General features: G+C 41.6%; 3 protein-coding genes across 5 annotated transcripts; 1 reads left to right on the forward strand and 2 right to left on the reverse strand.

The window, feature by feature from the left end:
- Positions 1-623: 623 nt before the first annotated feature.
- phax (phosphorylated adaptor for RNA export) lies at positions 624-2,317 on the reverse strand. Of its 3 annotated transcripts, none has more exons than XM_029495394.1 (2): positions 2,203-2,317; positions 624-1,961 (listed from the first exon to the last, which is right to left on the reverse strand). In XM_029495394.1, the coding sequence occupies exon 2, from the start codon at positions 1,952-1,954 to the stop codon at positions 737-739; it is 1,218 nt and encodes a 405-aa protein (XP_029351254.1). In that variant the 5' UTR covers positions 1,955-1,961; positions 2,203-2,317; the 3' UTR covers positions 624-736. The 3 variants fall into 3 exon arrangements, with proteins under 3 accessions (XP_029351254.1, XP_029351253.1, XP_029351255.1); XM_029495393.1 differs by having other exon boundaries at positions 2,087-2,276; XM_029495395.1 differs by lacking the exon at positions 2,203-2,317 and adding an exon at positions 2,128-2,180.
- Positions 2,318-2,720: 403 nt separating this feature from the next.
- pmpcb (peptidase, mitochondrial processing subunit beta) lies at positions 2,721-9,471 on the forward strand. The gene is made up of 13 exons (XM_029495518.1): positions 2,721-2,804; positions 3,061-3,198; positions 3,817-3,903; positions 4,026-4,155; positions 4,995-5,193; positions 5,308-5,387; positions 5,534-5,646; positions 7,219-7,362; positions 8,182-8,342; positions 8,446-8,531; positions 8,602-8,690; positions 8,921-8,996; positions 9,274-9,471. Exons 1-13 carry the CDS (start codon positions 2,721-2,723, stop codon positions 9,336-9,338), a joined length of 1,452 nt encoding a protein of 483 aa, XP_029351378.1. The 3' UTR covers positions 9,339-9,471.
- Positions 9,399-16,018, reverse strand: dnajc2 (DnaJ (Hsp40) homolog, subfamily C, member 2). The gene is made up of 16 exons (XM_029495517.1): positions 15,827-16,018; positions 14,995-15,185; positions 14,308-14,383; positions 14,109-14,207; positions 13,806-14,028; positions 13,641-13,706; positions 13,439-13,530; positions 13,080-13,201; positions 12,127-12,276; positions 11,929-12,017; positions 11,716-11,785; positions 11,420-11,601; positions 10,906-11,006; positions 10,384-10,494; positions 9,676-9,836; positions 9,399-9,558 (listed from the first exon to the last, which is right to left on the reverse strand). The coding sequence occupies exons 1-16, from the start codon at positions 15,879-15,881 to the stop codon at positions 9,490-9,492; spliced, it is 1,857 nt and encodes a 618-aa protein (XP_029351377.1). The 5' UTR covers positions 15,882-16,018; the 3' UTR covers positions 9,399-9,489.
- Positions 16,019-16,232: the final 214 nt, after the last annotated feature.

The following is a 16,232-nucleotide window of genomic DNA, read 5'->3' on the forward strand; positions in this document are numbered from 1 at the left end:
GTATTAAAATACACTTTAATGTGTAATGAACCATTTGGCCTTCATCAGATTAGGTGAGCAACATTTCCTCTACCATATACTAAAAAAAAAACTAGAGACTGCGTTCTTTCATTTTTATTGTATGGGATCAATATTGTATCTGTATTGTACATAAGTGTCCTGGCAGTGATTTTTCTCTTTTCTAAGTAAATTGTCTGTCATCTAGTGGACAAACTGCTACATTACAACGCCTGTTCAAAAAAACTTTATCAATTATAGCACTAAGCACTGCAATTTAGACACAACTTGAATTGATTGTAAAGATGGTGGTAAATTTAATATTTTTTAATGGCAGGTACAAGTTTACGAACCACTAACTGTACATATTTTATTGTTTTACCCAAGTTGCCTTTATTTTCATTCCAGATACAGTTAAATATGAATAAATGAATCCAACAAGTATAAGATCAGGTTTCAAAATACAACATATGTGCTGCAACATTAACATACAATCTTCAATCACTTAAATTTGGATTTGAATAATAAATCAGATAAAGGAGTCAGTTTATGTGAGCTGAAATGAAACAAGCTGTACCAACCAGAAAATACATATTAAATTTCACTTTTATTGCTAAAGTAGAAAAGGACACTCATGTGCGATTCTTTAGTCATCACTTATTCAGCACTTTCAGTGTTGCATTTATTTATTTCTTCACTATTTATTTTTTTTTTTGTGGGTTCCACCAGCAGGCAGGTCTCAGAAGATCTCCAGGTCTGCAGAGTTGTAGACCACTGCCGTTTCCTCAGTCCCCACAGCAGTTTCCTCCTGGGCCTCCTCTTCCTCCCCTGCAGCCTCCTCTAGTGACTCCAAGGCCTCGTTCGTATCACTGGCAAAAGTCTCCCTGGACACGTCGTCATGCTCCTGTAAGTTCAGCGTGCCGATGGCCTGCTTCATCTTCTTGGCCACCATGTGTCGCCTCCTCTTCTGAGCAGCTTTCTTGCACTTGTACTCTTTCTGATGTTCCTCAAAGAATATCTCCCTGATCTGGGCCTTAGTGATGCTGGGCATATTCTTCAGCAGGTTGAGATACACCCCGCCAGGTGTTCGTCGCCTGCTGCCGTCCATGGTGTATACGCCACCATTTTCCTCTAGTGTGGCAGTCTCTCCAAGCAGTTCTATGGCTTTTTTCTTTCCAATTACTTTCACAACTCGCTCTATCAGTTCCTTTTTAGGCTCTTGCAGCCTGTGCGCTATCTCATCTATCACTTTATCCTCAGGGTCATCCTCTGTAATCTCATATCGACCCTTGATGTCCATCTCAGCTCTGGGGCCCAGTCTCTCTTTAGCAGGCCTCTTCCTTTTTGCATCACCTCCTGCCCCCTCATCTGACCCCCGGCCCTTCATGTACTCCTCCATCTGAGCGTCCAGCATATTCACCTCTCCTTCGTCTTTACATTGCCTCTCCATCTTCCTCTCCTTCTCCATTAGCTTGCGGGCCAGGACAAAGTTATAAGTCTCTACATTTCTACTGGACATGCTAATTTCACCCTCCATGCCAAATATGCCGAGCTCTGCAGTTATGGCATCTTGGCACTGCTCCTGGACCACTGAGCCCCAAATGTTGTTCACCTTGCGGCCTCCCAAGACGCTGGGGGCCGGCAGGCGTGTCGGCCCTGGCCGGGCTGCGCAGGCAGGCAGCTGGGGAGCGCTGAACACTTTCTGGCGCTTCTTGCGCCAAACAGCAGCCTCCTCGTCCGACGACTCCGGCTCACTGTCGCTGGACTCCACCGTGCGGTAGGCGGTGTTAGGAAGCTGGGAAGCGGCTCTGCTCTGGAAGGACTGGGCGCTGAAAGCCGGATGAACCTGAAGACGGCCTTGTCCTGCTGCTGCGGTTCCCATTTCTGTGTCCGAGCCGGACCCGGAGATCTCCCCGTCCTCCAGATCTCCGTCCATTAGATCTCCGCCACCCGCCATTTCTTGCCTGGAAACCAACGAGACGTCAGATGAACGCGGTTTTTAATGCATCAGCTCCACTCAAGGATACCAATTAGCAGCCATGGCTAACTAAACAACACTGCTAACGATGTCACAGAAGTGATATTAAACCTGTGGAAGAGTGGAACAACTGCGGGCTAAACGAGACGCACTGCCGGGTGTCCAAAAGCAGCGGACTCTGCTCTGTGTCCGCCTCTATTTTAGTCCTCTTCGGCTCTCACACTCACCGTCAACTACAACGATCGCGTCTCTCCGAAGACGAACTTCAGAGATCCCCTGAAGAAAATTCGCGCTAAGCTAAAGCCACACTTCCGCTTTAAAACTGTCAGACCCTTTCAAAATAAACGAAGGGGAGGCAAGGGTGCCTCAGCTGCTTTTGGTTCGGTAAAAAAATCTCAGACATATAATATCACATCACGTTATTTTTAAACCAAGCAAAGCTGAATGGTCGCAATTTTAATACAACTGTGGAGCGATTTGACTATTTAGCACGTAGATCAGTGATTTGAAAATAGTGAAAATGTGGTGTTGCAGTAGTCTTACCGACATTCAGAACCGTAAGAAAAGGAGAAAACGAAAAACAAAGATTAAGACTAAATATACATTGGATATGTATATTTAGTAGGATATGTAAGATAAATATACATAGGATTTTTATACTCGTAAATGAAAAATCATGTTGCCATTTCCGGCTGATGTTGGGTCAACGAAAAATTGCACTTGCGCAGTGTGTTACATAAACAATATGGCGGTTTCCATTCAGCGTCTCGCGTCTGCTGGGAGATATCTTCTTCAAAGACGTGTATTAAGGATAAATTCTACAAGTAGGGTAAGGTGGATTTTTCTTTTCAACAGTCACGTTGTTGATACTATACTTCCTGGATAGTTTCTTAAACAGTCAGTGTACAGTTAAACCACAGGGAAGTTCTGAGCATGGCCTGTGTGGCTCAGTGTTTCCTAATATTAGCTAACAGCCACTGAAATGGAAGTTCTTAAAAGTAACAGTGGAAGTAGGGGCTGCGTGAAAGCTGTAACACTACTGACGACGTGATTAAAGTTGATGTGCCCTGTCTGTGCTCCTGCAGCTTTCAGCTGGACCACACAGACTGTTGGCGACCCAGGCTGTTCAGCATGTGGCTCTAAATGTTCCTGAGACGAAGGTGGCCACTCTGGAGAACGGACTCCGGGTGGCCTCTGAGGATGCTGGTTTGACCACATGCACAGTGAGTCGTGAAGGTGACCTCGCACTAAGCAAACACATCAGAAAAGAGATTGTTTATTTAGTCCAACAGTCTCTCAATGGTTTCCGGTTATTCGTAGTGTCTTGTCCATTGCCATTAAATCCAATCTTGATTTCGCGTTGAACTCATGTCTACTTAGGGATCAGAGTTTCTTATTCTTTTTGCTGCTGAACATCCTCTGTGACTCTGGAGTTGAGGTCATGGTCCAGAATAGTGTTAATCTTGTCAAACAAGACTAGACGTTATATATTTTTCAATTAACATTTTTTTTCTTTTTCATGATTAAAAGGAGATGATGAGACGACAGCAGTGTCCGTAAACATTGACCAACAATCTATTTATTTTTTCATCAGAAACGATTAGACTATTGATTACAATTCAAAAAGTGCATTCATTGGATGTGCGTTAGTTTTGTCTTTAGTTAGATGTCCAGTCCAAGGTCATAAAGAAATAAGTTTTCTGTGAACTACATTGATTTTATGTTAAAGGACCCCTTCCTGCCATGATACCTATACAATTGAAATTATTATTTCAGGGCCTTCAACTTTACTTCTAGAGTTTTGTGAGAATATGTGAGTCTTAATTAATGACATCTTATAGGTGGGACTCTGGATAGATGCTGGCAGTCGCTATGAGAACGAGAGAAATAATGGTACAGCACATTTCCTGGAACATATGGCCTTTAAGGTGAGATGTACTTACTAGTTTGTCTTTACTATGTCTAATGAACATTGTTTATTGTAGTTTTGGGGACATTTACTAATGTCTTTTTCTGTAATTATTTGTTATCATGTGTGTACGAATGTCAGGGCACCAGGAAACGCTCCCAGCTTGACCTGGAGCTGGAGATTGAGAACATGGGGGCTCACCTGAATGCCTACACATCAAGGGAGCAGACTGTGTATTACGCCAAAGCTTTCTCTAAGGATCTTCCCAGAGGTACATTACAAGAGGAGCTGATTGAAAGAGTGAGAGTCAGGATCCATTGATCTTCACAATGATAATTAAATTAGATAACAATGAAGATAATCCAGGTAAATTTTTTTCACAGAATTGTGAACAGATTTGATATTCCTAGGTTGAAAACTTCCTATCAGATTCACCAGTTATGGACATCCAACAACCATGTTTCCATTTTTGTCTCATTCATTTAAGATGAGGCAGAGACATACAAATATATATCAACATATTAGGCCCCGCTATTGACCAGACCACCAAGTAGCTACAAAACCTGTTGTGCCTCTGATAACCAAAATTTTAACAAGACCAGGACATGGTCTGGTTTGGTTGGATATGGTTTGCAACGACAACGCTGGATAACTAATTATGTAGTGCTGGCAAGCAACCATCACCCAACATTTAGTCAGTGTTACCTTATTATAATTAGACGTCAAGCCAAAATTAGGTTTTTAACATAAACCCAATTTTCAAATCCATATCATAATCCAATTATAATCAAATTTTGGGATACAACGTAGTTCCAACATCACATTAACTTCAGGTGTTTGCTGTAGCTGGCAACGATAAACCAATCAGAGAACAGAACGCAGTACGCTTACCTCCGCCACTTTTTGTAATACCCGTACACACTGTGCTTCACTTTATATATGTTTTATCATGCGCCTTATAATCCTGTGTGCCTTATGTATAAAAATAGACAAGTTCATTGATATTGCGCCTTATAATGCGGTGCGCCTTATGGTCTGCAAAATACGGTATTTGACTAATGACAAAAAATGTGATATTCCATTCTAATATTTTCTTTTTTTTGTACCAAGCTGTTGAGATTCTGGCTGACATCATCCAAAACAGTATGCTGGGTGAGGCAGAGATTGAGAGGGAGCGCGGCGTCATCCTGAGAGAGATGCAGGAAGTGGAGACCAATTTGCAGGAAGTGGTCTTTGACTACCTGCACGCTACAGCATATCAGAACACAGCTCTGGGCCGGACAATCCTTGGCCCCACAGAGAATATCAAGTAAGTGCATTCATTTTTAATGCACGACTGCTTTGGTTTTTTGCTAATAAAGTATGGCTGGTCTGCTAGAAACTTGGTTAAGAAATGTTCTGTGCATGTCTTTGTCTGATGCAGGACCATCAACAGAGGAGACCTGGTTGAATATATCACCACTCACTACAAAGGCCCCAGAATAGTGCTGGCGGCTGCTGGAGGTCAGACCTTTTTATTTCCAACATTTATCAGGTTAAATGTGTTTGTTGGTTATAGACATACAAAACAAAATGGATTTGACCCTCTGGATATTGAGGAGACGGAGTCCCTGGTCTTTGGGTGATTACTGTTCTTTGTGTGTTGTTAGGAGTTTCACATGATGAACTCATCGATTTGGCCAAGTATCACTTTGGAAAACTTCCTGGCAGATATCAAGGTGAAGCACCAGCCCTTCCTCCTTGCCTCTTCACAGGAAGTGAGGTAAGGCTGAGTGGTCTGCGGTCCTACATTTAGGACTGATGTAACCATTGTTTTTTAGGTGTTTCTCCTAAATTAGTGAGTTAGGAGCTGCTTTTAGACTTAATTAATACATAATTAAGATGACAAATTACACACAAACATATGTCTTTTTATTTAGTAATAACAAGAACGATCAAAAGCTTAATCATCCCCATCACTTGAAATGAAACTTAGTGTGACAAGGACATATGAGGTAGGTTAACACTTCCACAAGTACTGGAATTTCAAGTCGTATATCTCTTGATAGGATAAAGGCACTGGCACATAATTGACTTGATCTGACACTGAGTTTATCTTCTTTGGCTTTATTTTGTTATTTGGAGTTGGGGCTGTTAATTGTGCTTCAAATGGTTTAAGGGGCAGCTTCTCTTGTTCACTGTTCTTGTTCTGTGGAAAGTCTTATACATCAATCTTTGGAATGTGTGTCCAAGAAAGCAGGAGGTCTGCAAAGTCAGGGTTAGCCTGTCAGCTCAAAATATTATATTATATTGTATAGAATACCACATGGGGAAATTATCACAACCCAGCCCCCTGAGGGAAAATGAGAGACATTAAACGGGTTTAATTCTACTAAAATGTTTAATCAGTCAAAGTCAACGTGAGATCACAGCAAAACATTGCAGTATATATTAGAGTAGCTCCCACACGCACTAGTCCCTTTTCAATTAATCACTTCTGGCCAGTTGGCACTGATGTAAATGCAACGCAAATTGTGAGTACCGTTTTTTGACTTGTGGACAAGTTCCATTCACGGTAGAGGGAATGAAATCTACACAGGTGGTTCTCTAAATGTTCTTGCTTAGCATTTGGTGGAGTAATTTAATTCCGGGAAATATTTCCCCAATTGGAATATTGCATGAATATCATGCATCTTAAAAAAACGTTGAATATTGTGAACTCAACTCTCAGACATTAATTAGCCTTAAATATACTGTACCAGAACACATTTAGATATTCTGGATTGAATGAATCCTGCATCCACAAAATCACTTGACATGTTTACATTATGTATTATTTGACCAGTTTAAGCTGCTTAGCATTGATTTATCTACTCAACACACACAACAAGACCTGCTGGTACAATCTTGCCTTTGGGTTGAATGAAACGTGAGAGAGAGAGAGCAAGAGTTTCAGCCTGCAACAGGTAATAGACTCATAACTACAGCATATACAGGATAAAATAATACCGTTTGCATCAAAATACAAATGTCACGTTAATAGTAATTTGATCCAAATTTCCCTTGCACTATAATTGATCATATAGAACAGGCGTTGACCAAACCTTAATTGAGTCGTTAAAGAGACCAAACAAGTCCCTCAGAGAGCAAGCACTTAGCAACAATGCCAAGGAAAGCTTCCTCTAAGTGGCAGAACTGGGCTCAGAGAGGGCAGCTATCTGCCTCAACTGGTTGGGTCACTCACTTTTTTGTTACTTCTTGTATACTTTATTTTCTTTTTTAATGATAATGAAAATGTGAAGGAAGCACGGTATTGAAATAATTTTTTAATCCAGTGTCTGGCTCATTGCTTCAGATCCGTGTGCGTGATGACAAGATGCCACTGGCTCATATTGCCATTGCTGTGGAGGCAGTTGGGTGGTCTCACCCTGACACCATCCCCCTCATGGTGGCAAACACACTCATCGGGAACTGGGACCGCTCCTTTGGTGGAGGTGTGGTGAGTACTGGTAAAATTGGCAGAGTGATGCATTGTTGGTTTCTTCCTTCAAGCTGCACTGGACTGCTATTACTTTTAGTGTAAAGTGATGCCAGACTTTATCTTCTGTTTTTCCCCAGTAGATTTATTGCACACAGACAAATAGGCAGGTCCAAAGGATAGTGAGGCTATCTCATATTCTTAACACAGAAAATGTGAGCTTCTGATACTGAGTCCCCAGCTGTAAATTCAACTGTCCTAAAAGCTCATTTGTTATTACTGGCATAATTTTTTAGATAGATGTTGATTGAGACAACCATGGTGTATTTTTTTTTGTGTCTGTAATATGATGGTTTTAGTAGTGAAGTGTTCCTGCCAGAGGGTGTATGGGATGTGTGCAATAATGATGTGCAATTTACTGCATATGGAACAGCTAGTGATGCATTGTTTGGTTTTATTGTCTTGAGGTTTGTAACTGTTATTGTGGCCGTTTGGCACAGTGTTGAGTCCAAGGAAAATTTCTCTAATGGGACGATAAAGAGCACCCTGACATTTTTTCCTGGTGGTCATAACGTTGAGTTGACAAATGGAAAAAATAAAGTGATTAACACTTATGTCAGAGTAAAGGTAAAATAGTTTTGAGAGTGTGAATTGAGAAGCTGTTTTCATTTGAAGTCAAATGAAATCTGTTGAATAAAAGAAAATGTGTTATGTGTTGCTCAGGACTGTTGGAATGAATTCGTTCAGGCTTTACTGGAAAATCTTAAATATTTTCTTAAAATAAAAGTCTAGCACACACAGGTCCTACAACAGTGTCCTCATATCCCTTTGTGATCTCAGAACTTGTCCAGTAAACTGGCTCAGATGGCTTGTCAGGGAAACCTGTGCCACAGCTTCCAGTCCTTCAACACTTGCTACACAGACACAGGCCTGTGGGGGCTGTACATGGTGTGTGAGCCTGGTACAATCAAGGACATGATGCACTTCACTCAGATGGAGTGGTGAGTACATCCAAGTTTGCTGTGGACGTTCCAAGCTTCCAACGCTGTCTGTGCAGATACAGGTCTAGATGTAAACAAACGGATTGTTCTTGCCTCCTGTCAGGATGTCTCTGTGTACGAGTGTGACGGAGAGCGAAGTGGCTCGGGCGAAGAATCTGCTCAAAACCAACATGCTGCTACACCTGGACGGTAAGACAGACAGCATGGGTGATCAGATAACCACACGGTTATCGATGTCAAATCATTTGCTGTTTCCCAGGTTCCACCCCGATCTGTGAGGACATCGGCAGACAGATGTTGTGCTACAGCCGCCGGATCCCTCTGAATGAGCTGGAGACCAGAATCGATGTGAGCGGACACTGCTTTGTGTTATTGCTTACTGAAGGGAAAAAAAAAAATCCTTTAGCTACACTGACTACATAAGACTTGTCAATATTCCTTCTAAACATTGTGATTTGTTGTTTTCCTGCAGTGTCAGTGTCATATGCTTTATTAAGGGTTTGTTTTTTTTGCTGCACTCCTTGACCCTTTCCATATAAGTATTGGTTGCAGTGTTTTATATTTATTTATTTTTATAGGCCATTGATGCTACGACCATTAAGGATGTGTGTACCAAATACATCTACAACAAGGCTCCTGCCATCGCAGCAGTTGGTATGTTGATTTTCCGAATTTGTTTTTAAAATCATACATACACTTAAATAATTTGGTGGTCAGATCTCAGTGTCAAGATGCTCTCTCTGTGATTGGATTTCCATGTAACAGATTAACAACAGTTTTATGATTACAAGTCTGAAACTCTGTTGAAACTCTCAGCAGAGGTCAAACTGACTGCTCTGCTGACAGTTACTTAGAGTCCACAGTTATTGTGAAAAATGATTGCAGAGCTCCAGAAAAAGCCCATTTAAATACAACTTGTCTCTTGTCTCAGGTCCAATTGAACAGCTGCCAGACTACAACCAGATTCGCAGTGGAATGTTCTGGATGAGAACTTGAGGACAGGTTACTGTTCACCTGTACATATTAACAAACACAGTATTTAAGTCATTTCTGTAGTATTTTCCCCCCTTTACATTTTTATTATAAAATAAAGAGCAACACAATAATGTTAAAATAACAGATACTATTGTTTTTTTTGTGGTTCTTGTCATTTTTTACTCTTCGCTGCAACTTGTTCTTGAGCAGCTTTCTTGGCCTTAACCATCTCCACCAGTTCCTGTCAGAGACACAGTTGATAGATTATCAGGATGTGTTGAAACCAAAAAATTCAACCTCAGTGTATCTAATAAACTGGGTAGCTGTAAATGCAACATTACAACATACAAGGTCTTACCTTGTACCGCTTCATACAGTCTTTCTTGTTTCGTCCTGGGACAGTGGCAGCAATCTTCTCCCACCGTTCTGGCGTGCTGACTGGGTAGGTCTTCAGAGCCTGTTCCAACAGTTTCTGTTCCTCAGTGGTCCAGGGTGCTGCGTTACCATCACTACCAGAGGCTAGGGGGACAAACGGGACAGATACACAGCTGTTGTTGTGTTGATTTCTGATGATTACTGTTACATTAGCAGCAAAATTGAACGGGTTCATGAATGAAACGTCTACAATTAGATGCTGCAGAACCTTCCAGAGTTATCATGGTACTAAACTAAACTATTCAGTGATATCACAGTACAGTGCAGTAAAAACTGCAATATGGTCAGCTACACAACAAAGTAACAGTACTGGCACATGCTTTGGGGAGTAGAGCTGAATGACTTTGACAATATAGTGACTCATTTAGCTAAAGGAATGATTTTCTTGCACGGTAAAACATACAACACTGACTTGTGACCCAAAGGTCTGATACAGTTTAAAAGGTAGACCAGTTCTAGGTTCTATATTAATGCTGTAAGTATCAGAGAAAGTCTGTACTCAGAAACACCTGAGTGCCCCCCCCCCTCTGCTGTCAGCCAATAAGAACAGTGTGTCACTGTGCTACACTACACTGAAGTACTTCCACCGAAGAGGCTCTTCCATTCAGTCACTCTGTGGCTGCACACTCACCGTCAAATCTCTCTGAGGGCACAGCATTGTCTATGGATGGTGCCACTGCAGCATGCTCCTTCTTAAACTTCTCAAAGGCTTTTTTGTTGATCTCATCTTTCTGCAGTGGATCTGAGGAGACAGCAAAATTGCCTATTAGTAAACACAAAGTGCATCATACGGTAGATTTCAAAAGACAGGGTATATAGGCAGTGGTGTCTTGGGTTCACCTCCAACCCTTTAACCTGCTGCATGTCATACCCCCTCTTTCTCTCTCCCTACTTCCTGTTGGCATCTCTGCCAATTACTGTCAGAATAAAAGGCATGAAAGGCAAAAAAATAATAATAAAAGACTGACTAATAAAGGTTATCTTACTGAAAGGAAATTCTGTTCAGGAGTACGTGCAACATTTTAGTTGAAACATTTTTCAAGTGAAATGGAAACTAATCTAGCGCAGGTTTTAATGAATATTAATCAGACTTGTACTCTAATTATGACTTCATGAACAAACTGAATGTGACCCTGAAGCTTGTCTTACTCACCTAGTCGCTGTAGATTCTTGGCTTTGTTGATGACGTCTTTAGCTGTCCTCTTCATGCCACTGGTGGAGTGCAAGTTCATATAGTTGGCAATAACTTCCCATCTGAAATCAAGATCACTTTGTTATCCCTCTGATAGAACTCTGGAACCTCAAAACAGCACAACATGATTTACTCAGGGGAAAAAAACACGCACGTCGGTCAGTCACTCAACGTTAACTGATATAATCTAAAGAAAAAGTTTTTGACTGGTGGGCCAACAGTTGGCACCAATTAATATATTGCATCACACCATCAGCTACCAATTTCTAAAGATACTTGAACAAATGAAGTCTTGCATCACAGGACAACCAGAAATCAATGAATTGATGGAAAAAGGGAGGAGGAACATTCAAAGCAGAAACTTTGAAATAAGAGTGTGAGCATGAGAAGCCTGCTGCTCCTGGTTCTAAGTGCTTGCTTCTCCTTCGTCCTCTATTATCCTGTGCATTGCTAGCGGCTTGGACAGGCTGTCTACCTGGCGTTGGTTCCAGCAGGGAACAGGTTGACAGCTTTGATGAGCAACTGGAGGTCGTCCTCATTCCAGCCCTTCCCCCCAGCTCCTCCCCCTCCGCTGGCCTGCTCAGCACTGCGGGCTGCCTGCCTCGCCTGCACCTCGGCTTCCCTCTCTCTCTGCAGCTGAGCATTCACTTCCTGCACCTGACAGGGAAAATGCACAAACGGTTATGAGAACATGCCTTCACACTGACACACCTGGTATCTGTGCATTGGTGCGAACTTAAATACAGACAAACAAAAGGTTGTATTTCTTACCTGCTTCTCCACAGCTGCCTTGCTTTCCTCTTTTGAGCCTGAGGCCAGGATTTCATTCAGCGACTGCAGACTGAAACATACAGGACCGTAAATACTGATACACATCTCCTCAGGGTGACTGCGGTTTCTATAGTTCCAAGTATGACTGTGGAAGATGCATTTGGGGCTCACTGTGCAGAAATACATAAAACTCATCATCCGAGTTGACTGTACCTCGTCAGCTCAAGCCTATCACAGAGCTTCTCTACTTCCTCCATCATTTTCACGCTGTCAGCTTCATTGTCTGCAAAGTAACTCCAGTTCTGTGACCAAACAGGTGGAGATGAGATTAACTGAGGCAGACTGGAGATTTCAGATGTCATGTGTTAACTTTCCAGAAACATTCCAAGTTTGAGACTGATGAGGATTAACCTTGCAGGTGGTCCTGAGTTTCTGCCTCTCCTTCTTGATAGCCTTCTTCTGGATCTCCTTCTCCTTCTTGGCCTGCTGGGCCGCCTGCTTGGCCTCCTCTTCTTCCTTCTCTTTAGCCAAACGAGCAGCCTCCAGCTCTGCCTGTCGGGCCTGTCAAACAGTACAAAAGCAAGTGCAAAACTCATCACTTTGACAAATGTTCAGAGTCAAAAGCAAACTGAACCTGGAGTCCTTCAACTGAATTTGAAGGACCACATTTGGCCATGAGCTGCCATGTGTCTACCACTGCTCTAGTTTAAACAGGGTTAATCCCACATTCAGCATCCTGTTGCTGGAAATACTAGAGAAACAAATGGAGTAACCTACTTTAAACAGTAACCAACAATGTCATTGTTCCCTTCTGGGTAATATTTACTAAAACTACAGCATCCAGCTCTTCCTGGAACTCATTCCCCTTCTTTTTAAAATATATATCTATTAATTTTAGGGACAGTAGTTTTTCATGAAGTCAGAAAGTATTGATCGATAGACCAGCTCTATTCAGACCTATATTTAAAGGTCTCAGATTTTACACTTACTCTGTCTTTTATGTGAAGTAAATCTATCTATAAGAAGATAGATTTGTAGTTTTAAGAACACAGTTTCATCATCAACTGAAAATATTTGACAATGTTTAAATTTGGTTCGTGCTTAAAACTATTTCCCACACCAACACTGACTAAGAAGCTTGTTTGGGTGCAGTGTCAAAACTATATTTGACTCACTGCAGAGGACTGACAAACCACACAACCTACCATCTGGGACAAACAGAGATAGCTCCCATAACACATCTTGACATTTTACTGTTTCTTCTTAAGCGTAAGATGTGAGGATAATGCGTGTAAATATACCTGACTAACATTTTTTTTAAAGTAGCAGTGTTGTCAAGGTGTTGTGTTTTGAATAACTCTTACTCTCTCTTTCTCTTCCTGCTCTCTTTTCTTGGCTTCAGCTTTGGCTTTCTTCTCAGATTCCTTTCTGGCTTTTTCCTCTTCTTTGAATTTCTTTATTCTTGGGTCACAGCTGTATGCAGTATCTGCAGTGAAGGAAAATATTTCATCACTCTCATTGTCGCCTGTATATGCAATATAGGATGGATCATTTCAACATTGGTGGAAATTTTACGTAAATTACTGAATAGTTTTTGGTCTTAAAGATCCCACACCCAATTTATAAATTGAATAAGACATGTAGGTGTAGCTTTAGACTATTTATAAAATGGGACCTTTGAATAAAATGTGTTACTGTGTGTGCTAGCTCTGGAGGACTGTACCAACTAGTGTTCGTATTCTGTTCATCTCCTCTTTCTTCCTCTGAGCTCTAGATGCTCGATTCTGCTTTTCAATCCACCTCCTCTCATCTCGACTGCAGGGAGGAAAATAAATAAATAAATAAATCAGCTTGGCAGTGACATGACAACAAAGACCTTGAAATTTCTTCAGTACTTTGGATGGCGGTGACATGCAGTAGCTCACCATTCAGCCTTTTCCTTTTCTTCTTCATCCAAGTATGAGAATTCCCTCCATGAGTCAAAGTTATACCTTAAAAAAAAAAAAGAATTAAATCATTTCTGTTCGTATTTCTCAGCCATTTATTAGAAAGTTGTTAAAACAAAACAAAACAAAACACCAACCACTTACCAAAAAGAGTAAAAATTATCGACCTCTTCAAAAGATGACTCCACGGTTCCCAGTTTGGGTACGTGCTTTTTGGAAGACCATCTTGCATTTCTCTCAAAAACAGGAGAAAATACCTCGTAGAAGTTTTCTTTGCCTTCACTCTTCGAAGGCACAGCGTTGTCAAAGGTTGGATCTACACTGTCAAAGGCTCGTCTCTTCACAGGATCCGACAGGATTTCTATAGCTGAAGTTCACACACAGTCATGGATCGTAAGGTGAGAATAGGCCCCCAGAAATAATGTCAGTATTAACAGTATTATATACCTTTAGTTATACAGGTAAAGTAGTCATTGTCTCCCTCTACAATCTGCTCTCCTGCAGCTTTTCTTTTGTCCGGATGGTGCTTCAGCACTATCGCTTTGTCTTTAAAGAAAAAACAGATAATGTTACCAAAAGGTTTTTGACTCCCGCAAGAGGAATTCATCTATAAGAGGAGGAAGGAGGAGGAAGAAGGAACACTTACGGGCAGCTTTGATCTGTTTCTGTGTAGCTTTGTACCTCAGGTGAGGGAGCCCAAGGACAGCATAGTGATCTTGATTCTAACAAGTGACAAGACAGGGAGATTCAGAGACACCCTGCATACACTGATTAAATAAATGAAACAGTTTTGCATGTGAATTGCCACTGAGCACTAACATGTGCTGATGAACAGTGATCAGTAAAAAAAAAAAAAACAAAAACACCACCAATCATTTTACAGAACTGCTAACTCAAAACATCTACATGACTCAGCTAAGTCAGACTGGTGAAATGTCTTATTTAGCTTCATGGACTTTGTCAGAGTACCTCCTCAGTGGTTTCAGCACTGCCTATACAGGATGGAAGAAGTATAGCAGCCATTTATTCTTACAAGTGTTGTATTTCAATAGACCTAAAGACCTCTTTAATTGCTCTTTAAAGATATTGTACTGCTCAAACTTATGATGACCTCATATTCAAGTCAACTACTGTATTTTGCAAATTTTCTCTCTTCTTCATTAGCCAATTCAGAGTTACACTGTTCTTAACATAGTAGCTACCTAGCCAAGGAAATTGCTGGCTGAAGCCATGCTTCAATGTTGCCACGTTCAGTGAGTGCTTCCTGAGCATGTCACCTCCCCCAGCTTTGGAGAGGAAGCCTGTGGTGTGAATCTCTGATTTGGACAATTACCTTCCAGTCTTTGGGGTCGAGTGTTCGGAGCATCAGGTACTCCTCCAGCTGAAACTCCTCATCATCCGACTCCTCAGATGACACCTCCTCTTCCTCCAGCTCCTGGAAGGAGGCCGACACATTTCTGTTCCTCCTCTTCACATAGGCCTCGAACCAGCGACCCACTGGCTCCACCTGTACCTGCACAGAGGCTGAAGGCCAAGAAACAGACGAGAGATAACTCAGGATAATTCAGGCTTGACACAAGTGCATGTTGTGATTTATCACCTTATTAATAGGTAAACCAACTACCTATTACTTTCGCATGTATATGTCATGATGCTTATAAACCTATGGTGACCTAGCAACAGTCGGAATTCCTGCAAATTACAGATTAAGAAATAACGGTCACACAAATTAGTTAACGTGGAGTTATTTTCCTTTGACGCAAACGCTATATACACTTGCTTAACTGACTAAAAAAAATATTGTATTGTATTTTTCTGAGTGGTGAAAACTGACAAGCCTGACTTTCACCGGGTACAACAGGTGTCAACACATTATGCAATATCAAGCGATTACAACTGGAAACTGTTTTTAATCCAATGGCAGAAGCTAATAAATCACTGCAGCCAGTGCTACAATGAGCAAGCAGATGCTATTTGACAGTATACTAGCACGGTAAAACCTGCTGGAATTCACCCAGATATAACAGTCCAGAGATGTCCCCCGGGGTTTTGAACTGCTGGTCTTATCCCAGTGCTTGCTGTGTGCTTCCTATCTGAATGCTAACAAGTCCCTGGTGAAACAGTGGTAGCTTAGCTAGCTCCCTTCCTCCTGGCTTCACACTTACCGGCAGCAGCTGTAAACACAACCGTTTCGTGTCCATCCAGCGCTTCTAACAGCATCTTTGAAACACAGGCTACGAGAACATCCAGATGCTGAAACCAACAAGTGACCGCTTTGTAAAGTGCTAAAGTTTGTGGCCCGCTTACTGACACACCACATGGGCCTCCTTTTACAAGTGCCAATTCGGGAGCAAGCCTCGCTGTCCCGCCGCTAACCGCTCCGTGTCGGAACTGTACTACATCAGTGGAGGTTCCGCAATAGGCTCTTACTCTGCAGAACACATTCGCCTTAGGTACGATCATTAATAATAAAAAAAGAGAGTGTAATATTAATGATGCGAATTTATACTATACGAGTATTATGTATACGATGAGAATTTTCCGTCGTGTTTCTTTGTGGTACATCTCAAT

The sequence above is a fragment of the Echeneis naucrates genome, chromosome 23 (assembly GCF_900963305.1).
Source record: "Echeneis naucrates chromosome 23, fEcheNa1.1, whole genome shotgun sequence".
Classification (NCBI taxonomy): Eukaryota; Metazoa; Chordata; class Actinopteri; order Carangiformes; family Echeneidae; genus Echeneis; species Echeneis naucrates.